Source organism: Octopus bimaculoides, chromosome 24 (assembly GCF_046866305.1).
Source record: "Octopus bimaculoides isolate indiv1 chromosome 24, ASM4686630v1, whole genome shotgun sequence".
Lineage (NCBI taxonomy): Eukaryota > Metazoa > Mollusca > Cephalopoda > Octopoda > Octopodidae > Octopus > Octopus bimaculoides.
The window spans coordinates 15,317,045-15,331,638 of record NC_142951.1 but is presented as its reverse complement, the minus strand read 5'-3'; the positions used below and the strand labels follow the sequence as shown (position 1 = coordinate 15,331,638).

Genomic DNA, 14,594 nt, shown 5'->3' with positions numbered 1-14,594 from the left:
CACACAGTACTGTGCAAAAGTCTTCGGCCACTTTAAACTATTGTAAATTTCTACTAATTGCAAACTTATGAGTGAATGTTTTGCATTGCATTTTTTACAGATGAAATATTGGCCCCGCTGGAGTCATTTCCACGCCTTATTATATTTTGTAGTAGGGGTTGTGAATGAGGGGAAGATGTGACACAGCCACCAAAAATGGAACAGAAAAATGTCTATAATGAAAATTGATTACATAATGTTCATTTCAAGAAGTTTCTGTACATTGTTAATATTTTGTGTGGCTTCCCTTAGCTTGAATAATTGCTTCAATGTGCCTGGGATCCTTCACCATCTTAACATGTATGAGATGCCATTCTCTGGCTGAACTCCCACAACTCTTCAAGACTGCATGGATTCTTCTGAAAAAAACTCTCCTCCTTAGTTCTGTCCAATCTTTCAATACGGTAACACCTTCATCAGCCAATCTGTGGCATGGAGCTCTGTCATGCAGAAAAATCTCACTTCATCCAAGTCTGGTATCAAATTGTCCTGCAGCAACTGGATGTATTTGGCACTATTCAACTTACTGTCAATTTTAACCAACTTTCTTGAACCATCGACTTTTTATGGATCCCCAAAGCATCAGACTCTTAACTGCAAACTTCACTGTTTGCGTTGTGTAATGTGGGTTGTTTCACTTTCTAATAAGCAAGAATTTGACAGAGAGACTCCAGGAAAGTGAAACGACCCACATTACATGATGATAACAGTGAAATTTGGAGGTAAGAATCTGATGCTTTGGGGGATACATAAGTGATGGTTCAAGGAAGTTGGTTAAAAATTGACAGTAAGTTGAATAGTGCCAAATACATCCAGTTGCTGAAGGACAGTTTAACACCAGACTTGAATGAAGGTGAGGTTTTTCAGCATGATGGAACTCCATGCCACAGATTGCATGCAACACAACAGAGTCTGGCTGATAAAGGTGTTACTGTATTGAAAGATTGGCCAGCTCAGAGCCCCTATTTAAATATCATCAAGCAATGTGGACAGAACTAAGGGTTTTCTTCAGAAGAATCCATGCAATCTCATATGTGTTAAGATGGTGAAAGATTTGTACACATCTCTTCCCAGGTGCATTGAAGCAATTATTCAAGCTAAGGGAAACCACACAAAATATTAACAATGTACAGAAACGTCTTGACATATTTTTCATTTTAGATATTTTGTTTTAAAACATTTTATCTTGATTGGTTTATGTGAGATAGCCGAAAACTTTTGGGGGTTGTCTTGCTTCTTCCCCTCTCATTCAGAACCCCTACTACAAAATACGATTAGGTATGGAAAGGACTTCAACAGGGCCAATGTTTCATCTGTGAAAACTGCAATGTGAAACATCCACTTATAGTTGGTAGAAATTTACCATAAAGTGGCCAAAGACTTTTGCATGGTACTGTATACACACACACACACACACACAAAAGAAACTAATCTCAAGATAAATTGTGATAAAGAAAATGTCACATTCATTACAGCACCAAAAGATTAAATCAGTCAGACAACCTAGTTTCTCTCTTTCAACAGTCACTGAGATGCTGCAATAATGAAGTTTTATTGCTGCTCACACCCAACAACACATCCAGTTTGTGTGGCAATTCATTTATTGAAAACCCAAGAAGGGGTAAAAAAAAAAAAAAAAATGTTTTAGTTACTGGACCCTAAATACTTTGACACTACCAGTTCAAGATGGGAAGTTAATAGATATTGTTAAAACAACTAATTGAAAATTTGCAGATAAATCCTGTGGGCACAGCTTTGGAATGGGTCAACACTGCCTTTTCTAAGCCCTTAACCCATTAGCATTCAGGTTTCTTTGTGAAATGCATTGCTTATTTTATTCTTTTAGTTGTTTCAGTCATTTGAGTGCAGCCATGCTGGAGCACTGCCTTAAAGGCTTTTAGTCAAACAAATTGACCTCAGGACTTACTTTTTAAGCCTAGTACTTATTCTATCGGTTCTCTTTTGCTGAACCACTAAGTCACAGGGACCTAAATACACCAACACCAGTTGTCAAGCGGTGATGGGGGAAAGATATATACAACAGGCTTCTTTCAGTTTCCATCTACCAAATTCACTCAAGGCTTTGGCCAGCCCCAGGCTATAGGATGACATTGTAGGGTAGGTATGAGAGGTTTGGATCTGGTCAATTTCAACATAAAACAATGTTTGGGCAGGATATGGCCAGTTTAAATACTAAAAAGGTTAAGAGTTTTTGAACTCTGCCCCTATAAGCTAACAAAGCTTGTTGCTTTTTACAGTGATGAGTTTCACACATGATTATACATCTATTTGTTGCCTAGGTAGACTCAGCCAACAACAGGTGAAAAGAATCTACTACTATATGAAAGCAGGTATACTAACTGTAACTAACTTACAAGAGGAGTTGATAGAGATATCACAAGGTACCCTACTTCTAAAAGATTTGTAATTAAATATGTTTAGTCAGTAATCCACACAAAGTCATTAGAAGAAAAAATTAAGGATTATATGATTTTAATATGGATGTATTGTTCTTTCTCTTCCTACTAACTAGTATTCTACAGAAAACCAAACAGGACTGATAGAAATTTTTCAAAACTTTGGTCATTTTTATTTTTATTTTTCAATTAAAAATACAAAAATTATTTATATTAAAGTATTTAGAAATTTAAAATAAGTGAAGAAAAAAAAAAGAGGGAGAGGAAGGGCTAAAATAATTATAATTCAAACCATTGGACTCTTCTTTCTTTCTTTCTTTCTTCATCTCCAAGTTACAAAGCAACATGTTAGCTTGAAACTTGAAAGTATTCAAAGACAAAAGGGACATAAAGGAAAAATACAAAATTAAGAGGAGGCAAAGTGTGTTAAGAGTTGAATTAAAAGTGAATGCAAAACACAAGGAAAGGGAAAGAAATATTTTGCAAGCAACATTTGACTAGCTGTAGAAAAACACTTAAAAACACTGTACAGTAAAGACTGGGACAATTTTTTGAAAGGGCAATTTCAGTGCATTAAGAGAAATGTGTAATTACAATATATATATATATATATATACATATATATATAAACTAAAAAAAAAAATTAAAAAATTAAATATCTCCTTTTATTTCTTCACTAGTCTACATTCTATTGCCTCCTCTTCTAAATAATATTTTCTGTTGCTCGCTTTCCAAGTCTCAAATTTTATTTCAGATTATGTACACTGTGTGCTTGCATGTATGCACACACACACACACATATAGATATGTGCATATGCATGTGTGTACGTTTTCATGTGTGGACACAACAGAGATGTGACCATTAACTGAGAAGTATATCAGCAATATACACTGTAAAGTAATTGACTCTTTTATATACATACCAACACGCACAAACACGTGTGCATACATACATTCATATATATATATATATATATATATATATACACACACACACACACATATATATGTGTATATAAAACTGGAAAATAAAATTTAAACACTAAAGGATACAAGAATAGGAATTTCATGCACAATAGCTTTTGGTTTAAAAATTCCGTTTTAAAGCCATATTAACAAGAAGGGGTGGGGAATAAAGAATTAAGTCATGTGGAGTGAGGGAGGGGAAACACTCCAGAGAAAGACTTGTTGGGGTTAGTGTAATCTGATTGTTTGTTGACCGAAGTAAATTCTAATGATTGTATGTACGTATTGACAAGATAATTCATCTCTTGTAGTGGTGCTCCAGCATACCCCACAATCACAATGTCTTTTTTTTGTTTTCTTTTCCTTTTTTTTTTTTTTTGAAGAAAGGGGTGAAAAAACACTAAGTCTAGGAACTGGTTTAAACAAATATATAAAAATTAATAAAACAAAAATAAACCAGTCACCAGTGAGGAGGGAAGGGGAAGAAATAGTTTTCTTTTAAAATGTGTAAGTATGCATGTTATATGTGCTTATGTGTGCATGTGTGTGTGTGTGTGTGTGTGTAAATACATAGAGGTCATCATGAAAGTGCTTTAGCAAAATAAGTTAGATATACAGGGGGGGTTATTTATTGAAAATAATAATAAAAAAAAAAGAAGAAAGCTCCTGTGAAGTAGCCAAAATGTGGAATTTTTTTAAAGTGTAAATTGTGTTTGAACAACCAGATGTCTGCTGGCACAATTAATAATTTAAAACATTGGTCTATTTTTCAAACTTCCTATCAACAATTGAATAATTCCCGCTAATTAAACAAAAAACAAAAGGAAAAAAACACATTGTTTTTGTTGTTTCTTTTCTTCCAATCTCTAAAATTCAACTGTGCTTTTAAAAATGTTTTAGAATTGCCATTTAAAAATATAGCGATACATTTAATATCTAAATTTACAATACAAAATGTGCTCTGTCCACCAAAGGGTGTTTTACTTTAAACCTCCAAGTAGCTTTACATTGCAAGAGAACATGTTGGAGGGGGGGGGGACTAAGGTATCCGATTTCAACACTAAAAAATAGTATGAGAAAATACAAACAATAAAAATGTTAAACACTGTACAGTGAGTCAATTTATCACATTAAATATCTATTGGTGGGTTCGTGAACACCTGCATATTATATATATATATATATATATATATATATATATATATATATATATATATATATATTTAATGCAGTGGTTGCCATGTTTGCACACCTTAACACAAAACACATCACAAATATGAGCATGCATTTGTTTTTATTTTTCAATATTCTTTTGTCCCTTAACTTTCCAAATATTGGAAGAAAAGCCAAGTTTTAATTAATTTGACTATATATATATATATATTTCTTTTTTAAAAACTTTTGTTTTGTGTCCATCAGAAATAGCATGTGCAAATGTAATTTAGCACCAATAGATGCAGGAAGGTGCACATTTCAGATTCTTGAGAGAAAATACTAAAAATGTTATTCATTTACAGTCCTCGAAAAAAAAAAATTTTCAAATTGCATTTAATCTGAATAATACACAGGCTTCACAATCATTACTTTTTCTCAGTTTCAACTTAATTACTTTTACAATACAAGAAAGAAACAAATTAATTCCAATGTGTATGTGTGCATGTGTATGTCTGTGTTAAATCAACTTTTGTTTTCAGGAATAAAAATTAGAGACCACATTTAACTTTGGTTTTAATAATTTTTAAAAGGTGAAGAAATTTTGTAAATCCATGGCATACAAACTTTGATAATTTGCTTCAAAATTCAGATAGAATATCATTAGAGAAATCTATTTCATGAACACACACATACATATATATATATATATATACATACACACACAAACATATGTGTGTGAGGGTGTACATATATACATATAAAATGTGTGTGTATGTATCTGCAATGAAGGACTTCAATATCTGACATACTAAATTTCTGTTTCCATTTTTATATTTTGAAACTTTAGAAAACTGTTTTAATTGTCATAAAAAAAGGTAAATAAGAAAAATTCCATTAAAATTGGAGAGCAAATTTGATATTTCACGTGTATGCTTACATGTTTAAAAAGAACACACAAACACACACATGCACACATACACACACACACATACACTTGATGTGAAACAAGAGTCAAACACATTTCCCTTTTTTTTTCTTTTTCATTTTAATCCTTATTCTGTGACTGTTCTAAAATGGAAGGGTATAGGCTTGTAGTGATGCAATACAGCACAAATATTGAAGAAAAAAACCCCAAAAAAACCCTATTCCTGGAGAGTATAGCAGTAATAGCAGTATTAACAGTATTATCAGCAACTGGTAACAAAACAGGAACTGATCTGCTTGAAGAAATCAAAGAGGTATCAAGGTATGTGATCCAGTTTCAGCCTTATTCACTTCAGAAAAAGGCATAAGACTTTCCCTTTTTGTGTGTGTGTGCTGTTTTTCTTTGTTTATTTGTTTTCTGTTTGTTTTTTCTTTCTTTCTTTCTTTCATTTTTCAATCATCATCTTCTTCAGCTTCGTGCAACCATGTAAGGAACGCTGCAACCTGTTTCAAAGCAACACCTTTGCCAGGTGAATCTTCACTCTTCTCCCACTGGAAGTAGGCATCCTCCGCTATTACGTCTTCGTCATACAAGGTTTCAAACATCATTCTCAAAACACCTGCATTAGGAAAAATATTCAAGGAGAGAAAGAGAGAAAAAGGGAGAGATTAACAAAAACATCAACTTGAAATATATTTTAGTCTAATAAGGAGTTTAAAAAATTATTTAATTAATTTACAATCACCATCATCATTTAACGTCTGTTTTTGTTGCCGGCATAGGTTGGACGGTTTTATAGGAGCTGACCAGGCTCCATGTCTGTTGTGGGATGGTTTTTATGATGGGATGCCCTTCCTAACGCCAACCACTTTACAGAGGGTGATGGGTGCTGTGGCACCAGTACAGGTAAATAATATTCCCACTGTATTGATGTGGGAAATAGAAAAAGTTATTACAGCACCATTCATCAAGATGCCAGATGTAAATATCACATCCACAATGTCCACTTCTGGTTGTAGCATATAAAATATAAAATACCTTACATGCTTCCTCCCTGTTTTTTATGCAACTCATTCCAACATAGATGGTTCTCTAACACCCAGTTATGCACTGCTAAGCTAAGATTTTCTCTCGTTTTTCAATCTTTTCATTCACTCATTTGCTATTAATACTTTAATATGCATTATTTACTAATATCTCCTTTCATAAGCTAATTATTTAAATTGACTCTTCAATATATATCTTCCTAATCTCTCTCTCTCAGCCTTTATTTCTCCTTAATTCATGTAATTTTCTAAATGAAATCTCTGCTTCCCTCCTGCGTTCTCAAGTTAGCTACATATTTTTTGTACCATCTCTCTAAATTAACCCTTGCTTGTTTGCAGGACACCCACCCATTTCAACACCCAATACAGGATATCTCTCTTCTCCCACCACCAGTACCAGATCTCTCTCTTCTCTCACCCAGAAACCCCACCTAAATTTCCTCCTCCTCCTCTCAGGACAAATGCAACTAGTTTAGCTGCTCACCTACTTAATTGGCTGTCTTTCATTTTGACTCAAAATTTGTCAACAAATTACTCAGTAATTTCCATGGATGTATTGGAGTGGAAAGAGAAAGCTAATGGGCATGCTTGTTCCTGTGAGTCTGTGTGTGTGCGCGCGCTTGTTCTTGTCTGTATGCATGCTTGTCTTCTATGTGTGTGTCTGTGCACACATGCTTGTTGTTGTGTGTGGGAGCGTACTTGTTCCTCTCTTCTCTCACCAGAAACCCCCCTCCCTCACTGGTGGCATCCTCTATCATACGTGCAACTTCTCGCTCTCCACTTAATCTGACATTGGCATATTGATATTCATATTCTCCTTTATCTATCTTTACTTACTTATATCTGCAACACCAGTAATGCTTACATTTACAATTTTACTATGTCTATAATGCTTATACTTACAATGCCACTAACACCTACTCCTACCCCCCCCCCCCCAGTAGGGGCATCAATCTTAACATAATTGAATGTTTGAATGATGACCGGTGAAAAGTGAGAACAGGGGTAGCATGTCCATCAAACGAACATGAAACCTTCTTTTCAGGCACTGAATAACATCTCTCCTCCCACATTCCTTTCCCAGTTTTTAGAGTTGGCACTGTCAATGTAGGCACACTGAAAGGTAGGGCTAGTGAGATTGTAGAGATGCTTGAACGGAGACGTGTTGATGTATGCTGCATACAAGAGGTAAGGTGGAGAGGAGCTTCAGCCAGAGTCCTCACACGAAAGGCACATAGGTATAAAATCTTCTAGGAAGGTAACAGTGATGGAGTAGGGGGTGTAGGCATACTCCTTGTGGCGAAATGGGTGGATAAGATCATAGAGGTAGTCAGGGTATGCGATAGAGTGCTTAAGTTCAGGCTAGTCCAGCAGAATAGTATAGCAACAATTATCTCTGCCTACGCCCCACAAGCAGGCCTACCAAACGATCAGAAGGACCACTTTTATGATACCTTTCTACAGGCTACCTCAAAAATGAGTGGCAATGACCTCATTTTTGCAGCTAGAGATTTCAATGGGCATGTCGGACAGCAATCCGGTATCTTCCATGGTGTTCATGGGAACCATGGGATTGGCTCCCAAAACGAAGAGGGAACTAGGCTGGAGTTCCTATGATGCATGCAACCTATTAATCTGCAACACTAACTTCAGGAAGCCAGACAGCCACCTGATAACCTATCAATCAGGCAACTCTGCTAGCCAGATTGATTTCATCCTCACTAGACAGTGGGATGCAAGGTTGCTCTTAAAGAAGGATTTGGAAGTTAAAGAACCCTTCCCATGGTCAGAGATTTAGGGACATTCTCATTGAGAAATTTGATGAGAGGGAGGAGCTGGTGCAAAGTCCCTTCCAGACCTAGAGTAACATGGTGGTGGAATAATAGGGTAGAGCAAAGAAACAGGCCTGGAAAACCTGGAAGAGTGGAGGTAGCAGGGAACTGTACCAGATAGCCAGAAGGGAGGCTGGGCGGCAGGTGTATATAGCCAAGGGCGAAGCAGAAAAGAAGAAGTTTGCTAATGTCCAACAACATAAGGACCATAGAACTGAAGTATTTTGGATTGCAAGACAGTGTATGAGAGAAAATTGTGATGTCACAGGAGAGAAATGTGTCTGCATGGATGATGGAGCACTTGCTTTTAATGATTCGGAAAAAGAAAGAGGCTTGGAGAATGAATGAGAGGAGGAGAGCCTGCCAAATGTTGACCCAGTAGAGAGACCAGCTACCTGAATAGATAGCACCCTGGTAGATAAAGCAATTAAGGAGATGAAGCCAGGGAAAGCCCCTGACCCATCAGGAATCACTGCAGAGATGCTTGAAATATCTGGTGATGTGAGTTATGGTCTTGTCACCCGCATTGTAAATCAGGTAGTTCACAAAGGAGTCATACCCAATGACTTGTGTAGCAGCACCAACTGCTACAAAGGGAAAGGTGATGCTTTAGTTAGAAATAACTACAGGGGTATCAAACTGCTGCATCAGGTGATGAAGGTCATGGAGAGGGTCATAGCCCAACTAATTAGGGAGAGAGACTGTTCAGATGAGATGCAATTCGGTTTTGTGCCAGGTAGAAGTACCACTGATGCTATATTCCTGGTAAGGCGACTGCAGGAGAAATACCTAGTCAAAGATAAACCCCTATACTTGGCTTTTGTTGACTTGGAGAAAGCTTTTGACAGGGTCTCCTGATCCCTTATCTGGTAGGTGATGCGGAAACTGGAGATTGACAAGTGGTTAATAAGAGCTGTACAGGGATGCCGTTAGTAAGGTAAGGGCCAGCTATGAGTATAATGATGAATTCTGGGTAGAAGTAGGGGTTCACCAAGTATCATCCCTCAGCCCCCTCTTATTCATCATAGTCCTCCAGGCAATAACAGAGGAATTCAAGACAGGTTGCCCCTGGGAGCTCTTCTATGCTGATGACCTTGCTCTCATATCGGAATCACTACCAGAACTAGAGAAGAAATTTCAGATGTGGCAGCAAGGTTTGTATGATGCATGTGTGCAAACTGCCATGCTACACAGCAGTGAAACATGGGCCATGACTGCTGAAGACATGCATAGGCTTGAAAGAAATGAAGCTAGTATGATCCACTGGATGTGTAATGGCAGTGTGCACACGCAACAGAGTGTAGGTGCCCTGAGTGAAATGTTGGACATAAGAAGCAGCAGATGTGGGGTGCAAGAGAGACAACTACGTTGGTATGATCATGTGCTGCATATGGATGAGAAGAGCAGTGTGAAGAAGTGTCACTCCCTAACAGTGGAAGGAACCCATGGAAGAAGGAGACCCAGGTAGACATGGGATGAGGTGGTGAAGTATGACCTTCGAATGTTGGGCCTCACAGCGGAAATGACGAAAGACCAAGACCTCTGGAGATATGCTGTGATTGAGAAGACCTGGCAAGTAAAGTGAAATCACAGCCCTAGTCTATACCAGTGTCGCATAACCAGCCCATTTAAAAAGTACCTTTGAATCGCAAGGTGACACACCGTACTTGAGGAGACCTATTGAGTCAAGTAAAATCAAAAATCAAATCAAATGGAAATTGTAGTTGTGGCCGATGTCAGTGCTGCCTGACTGGCTCTCATGCTGGTGGCATGCAATAAGCACCATTCATGGGTGGGTTGTTGCCAGTGCCGCTTGACTGACTCCCCATGCCAGTGACACGTAAAAAACACTATCCAAACGTTTACTAGTTTCAGCTTGAGAACTATAGCCATGCCGGGGCACCACCATTAAGTCTTCCCTACACCTAAATTCGAAATCCAGACATACAGACCAACCAATAATCCAACTTGTCTTGGGAATTTTTTTTAAAAATTCAACACAGTCATAACTGACCAAAGTATTCTACTCGTTTAATGTTCAATCTAGCCAGATCTAGCCTCTCCCACCTACCCTACGTCATTCTAAAAATAATCACATCATCGAAATCTTGAAGCTACAGGATAATGCATGATTAATTCAAAACAATGTGAATAAATAAGCATTAGATTTGATAGAGTAGTCTGAATACCAGAGGGTTAAACATGAAACTTACTAGGTGGATGCACCAACTTGACGTCCAGAGCTTGCAATGAATAGAGAGCCTGTAACTGCAGGTTAGGCTTTTGGCAAAGATATTTCAGCAAGACTTCACATCTTGTTTTTATTTTACTCTTCGAAACTTTACTCTCTGAAAAATTGAAGAAAGATGAAAAAAAATCTTTAATTATTTTGCTAGTTAATAAGGAGCAAGTAGAGTAAGGTGTTAAGACTCAGACCCTAATGTCAAGGTTTCTACAGCTGGATGCCCTTCCTAATGTCAACCACTTTACAGTGTATATTAGTTTGTTTTCTCCAGTTCTAATATCCAAGATAAACACAGCAGCATGGTTGACAATTGTGAAAGTGACCAGCTTACAACCTCACAGAAGTTGCAGTGAAAAATGTTACCAAATGTAAAGAACAGAGGCAATAGAGATGAATGTTTGGTTGCACATCATGTTAGAAACCTCTCTTTTGCAAACCTGCTCAACCCATAACAATAAGAAAAGACATGTAGGTAACAAACAACTCAATATCCATACATATCACTGTCCTTATCATTTAGTGCCCACTTTTCCATTCTTGTATGGTGAGATGGAATTAATTTAAGCAAATTTTCTACAGCTCGATGCTTTGCCAGCTGATAATCTCACCTGTTTCCAAGTAAGATATTATTTACTTATACCTAGACATGTTTCTCATGAAAGACTGAAAACAAAAAACCTCACCTGCATTATGATGATATTCATTGATAACCATTACATGATGTCTAGGCAAGCATATACACAAACACAACACTTTTTCAGTTGTCAACTATTGAACCCACTAACAAGGCTTTGGTCGGCCCAGGGGCTATAATAGAAGACACTTGCCTGAAGTGCTGAGCCCAAGACCACACGGCTGGAGAGCAAAGTTCTTAACCTCACAGCCATACATATGCTCACAAATATTTCAGAAAATGGACATTAGTGTTTTCTTACCGACAATTGCACTTGAGCAAATTTCAGTCATAAGAATTCTGATGAATTCCTCCGTCTCTTTAAGAGGTTGCTGAAGTTCCTAGATACGAAATAAAATGCTAATTAGAGCTTTAAACAACAGAATCTAAATACAGTTGCATAAATCAGGCATTCTCAACCCTTTTTTATCTATAGACCTCTTTGAAATATTATTTTCTTCTGGTGACCCCCCACCCACCATAACCATTCACTATTTAAAAACAGGTTTTATAGAAACTTTAAAAATTCTTATTTTGCTTCTCCTACATTAACTTGTGTACACTGAACTATTTAATACATTAGAGAAAGAAATCTGCAATACATACCAATGGCATCCCATTGGCTACAACGACATTGAGGGCTCCAGCTGATCCAATCAACGGAACAGCCTGCTCATAAAACATGCAAGAAGTGGCTGAGCACTCCACAGACATGTGTACCTTTAATGTAGCTCACAGGGATATTCAACCTGACACAGAGTGTGACATGGCTGGCCCTTTGAAATACAGATACAACTCATTTTTCACAGCTCAGTGGACTGGAGCAACGTGAAATAAAGTGTCTTGCTGAAGGACACAATGCATTGCCGGCAATTGAACTTGCATCCTTTTGATTATGAGCTGAATACCCTAAAAACTAAGCCATGTGCCTTCACTATGCACACCAATGCATACATCTAAAGCAAGTTTTTTTAGGAGCCCTTAAAATACTATTGTGTATCTCCAATTCATTATTTTGTTGTACAGACCCTCAAAAGTCTTATATGGACCCTCAGGGGCTATATGGGCCAAGGTTGAGAACCACTACATTAAGTACTAAAATAAATAAACTATCAAATTCTAGAGTTTAAATAAACTGGACTAGCTTTCATTAATCTACACTACAATGTTACCACAGTTTGGTATTGTTACAAAGAATTTTTGTGGTTATTTTCATTTTTACCTACCATAAAAGCTGCACTCCAAGGGGACTTTTAAGTTAGCTCTTGCAGAGGGCTAATTGGGCCTGCAGCCCAAAACTAAAGAGTGCTAAATAGCATGACTCTATGCCCCAGTGGTGTTTGATCAGAAGTTGAGGATGGATGAGAATTAATTCTGTAATGCAATCATTCTATTGTTCCAGTGCCAATTTGAATTCCAACCGTTTGGCCAATTTGTCCCAGAGTTCTTATCTCAACATAAAATTAATGAAGTGAATGTCATTTATCTCCCCCCTTGATCTCTGACCGTCATCTGACAAATACCAACCAAGATGGCGTGAATCAGCCAAGTTTTGCCTGCTAAAAATAGCAACCGAAATGCATTTACATTAGATCCCAATGTTGGATATTCAAGGACCAAATGAAGGGCAGATTTTCAATCCCAGGATCATCCCGATTCCAAAAAGGTATAATATGTCTATGTAGAGCAAATGTAGGCTGAGAAACAGGGATCCCAGACAGACAGAATTTTGCGTTTATTATCATAAAGAGTGTAATTATTTTACTGGCATAAATATCTGCAAAAACACTTACCTCAATAAGATCAAAAATAGGTTTGTTATTTAAATCGCAGGTTTGAAGCAAATTATGTAACTTATTCTCAAAAGCATTTAACAAACAGTCAGGATTATCTTTGTCAAACATGAATTCCAATTTCTAAAAAGAGAAAGAAAAAAAAAAAATACAACATATCAGTACTGGGGTTGATTTGTTTGACTAAAATCCCGTCAAAGCAGTACCCCAGCAGTACCCACAATCCAATTGCAGAAACATGTAAAGGATAAAAGGTAACTATTTATGCCCTGATCACAATGTAACTCAAGACAAAATGTGATACAGGTACAGGCATGGTTGTGTGGTAAGTTGGCTTCCCAACCACATAATTCTGGGTTCAGTCCCACTGTGTGGAACTTTGAGCAAGTGTCTTCTTCTATACACTCAGTGTGTGTGTGTGTATGTGTGTGTGTTTGTCCCCCAACCATCACTTGACAACCAATGATGGTGTGTTTACATCCATGTAACATAGCGATTCAGCAAGAGACTAAACGAGTACTAGGCTTACAAAGTATAAGTTCTGGAGGTGATTTTTGTGACTAAGAATCCTTTAAGGTGGTGCTCCAGCATGGCCACAATCAAATGACTGAAACTAATAACAGAATATTGAGATTAATCCTAGTAAGAGGGCAATGCCAAGATGTAATGTGAATGTGTTGCTCCTATACAAGAAACTAGCAGTAAATGTTGGAGTTTAGCTCCAAAGAGGTTTCCGTTATATTTTGTATGATGCATTTTGCTCTTACTGACTATAGATTTATACAGTGTGTAAATTGTGGAGGGAATGTGAGGAAGGGATGGGTCCAGGAAGACATGGGACGATGTGGTGAAAAAGGATCTTCAGACATTGAGCGTCACAGAGGAGATAATTAGGGACTGAGACTTCAGACAGTTTGCTGTGTTTGGGAAGACACATCAAGCTAAGTGAGATCATGGTTGTCCATGCACACGGGCATATCTTCACTCAGCCAAATGACCCCACTCTTGTGGGGCCATCACTGCTGGTTGCCACATAAAAACACCTGTACCAGTGCCATGTAAAAGCACCCAGCACACTGTAAAGCAGTTGGCATTAGGAAGGGTGTTGAGTTGCAGAAACTAAGTTAAAGATATGTTCTTGCAGAATATTGGAAATGTATGGCACAGACACTCATTTACAACTATTTTGTTACAACACAAACTGGCTGCTTCCAACTTGTGTCTGCCAAATTCACTTGCAAGGCTTTGTTGACTCAGGACTACAAGTAAAAGACACTTGCCCAAGGTGCCAAGCAGTGGGACTGCTTTGATAACACCATACATTTACAAAAGCTAAGCACTCACAATCAACATCATTTAACATCCGTTGTCCATGGATTGGATGGTCTGACTGGGGCTGGCACGCTGGAAGGGTGCACAAGACTCCAGTCTCATTTGGCATGGATGCCCTTCCTAATGCCAACCACTCCAAGAGTGTAATGGGTGCTTCTACCTGTCACTGGT

General features: G+C 37.6%; 1 protein-coding gene across 6 annotated transcripts in view; it reads right to left on the bottom strand.

The window, feature by feature from the left end:
• Positions 1-4,699: 4,699 nt before the first annotated feature.
• LOC106871259 (eukaryotic translation initiation factor 4 gamma 1) overlaps positions 4,700-14,594 on the bottom strand; it is a 94,326-nt gene continuing 84,431 nt past the window's right edge. For all 6 annotated transcript variants that reach the window (XM_014917620.3, XM_089341106.1, XM_014917619.3 and 3 more), the window contains 4 exons: positions 13,092-13,214; positions 11,561-11,639; positions 10,594-10,728; positions 4,700-6,121 (listed from right to left, as the gene is read on the bottom strand). In XM_014917620.3, coding sequence (XP_014773106.1) covers positions 5,955-6,121; positions 10,594-10,728; positions 11,561-11,639; positions 13,092-13,214 — 504 coding nt within the window. In that variant the 3' untranslated portion in view covers positions 4,700-5,954. The remainder of the gene's footprint in view (positions 6,122-10,593; positions 10,729-11,560; positions 11,640-13,091; positions 13,215-14,594) is intronic.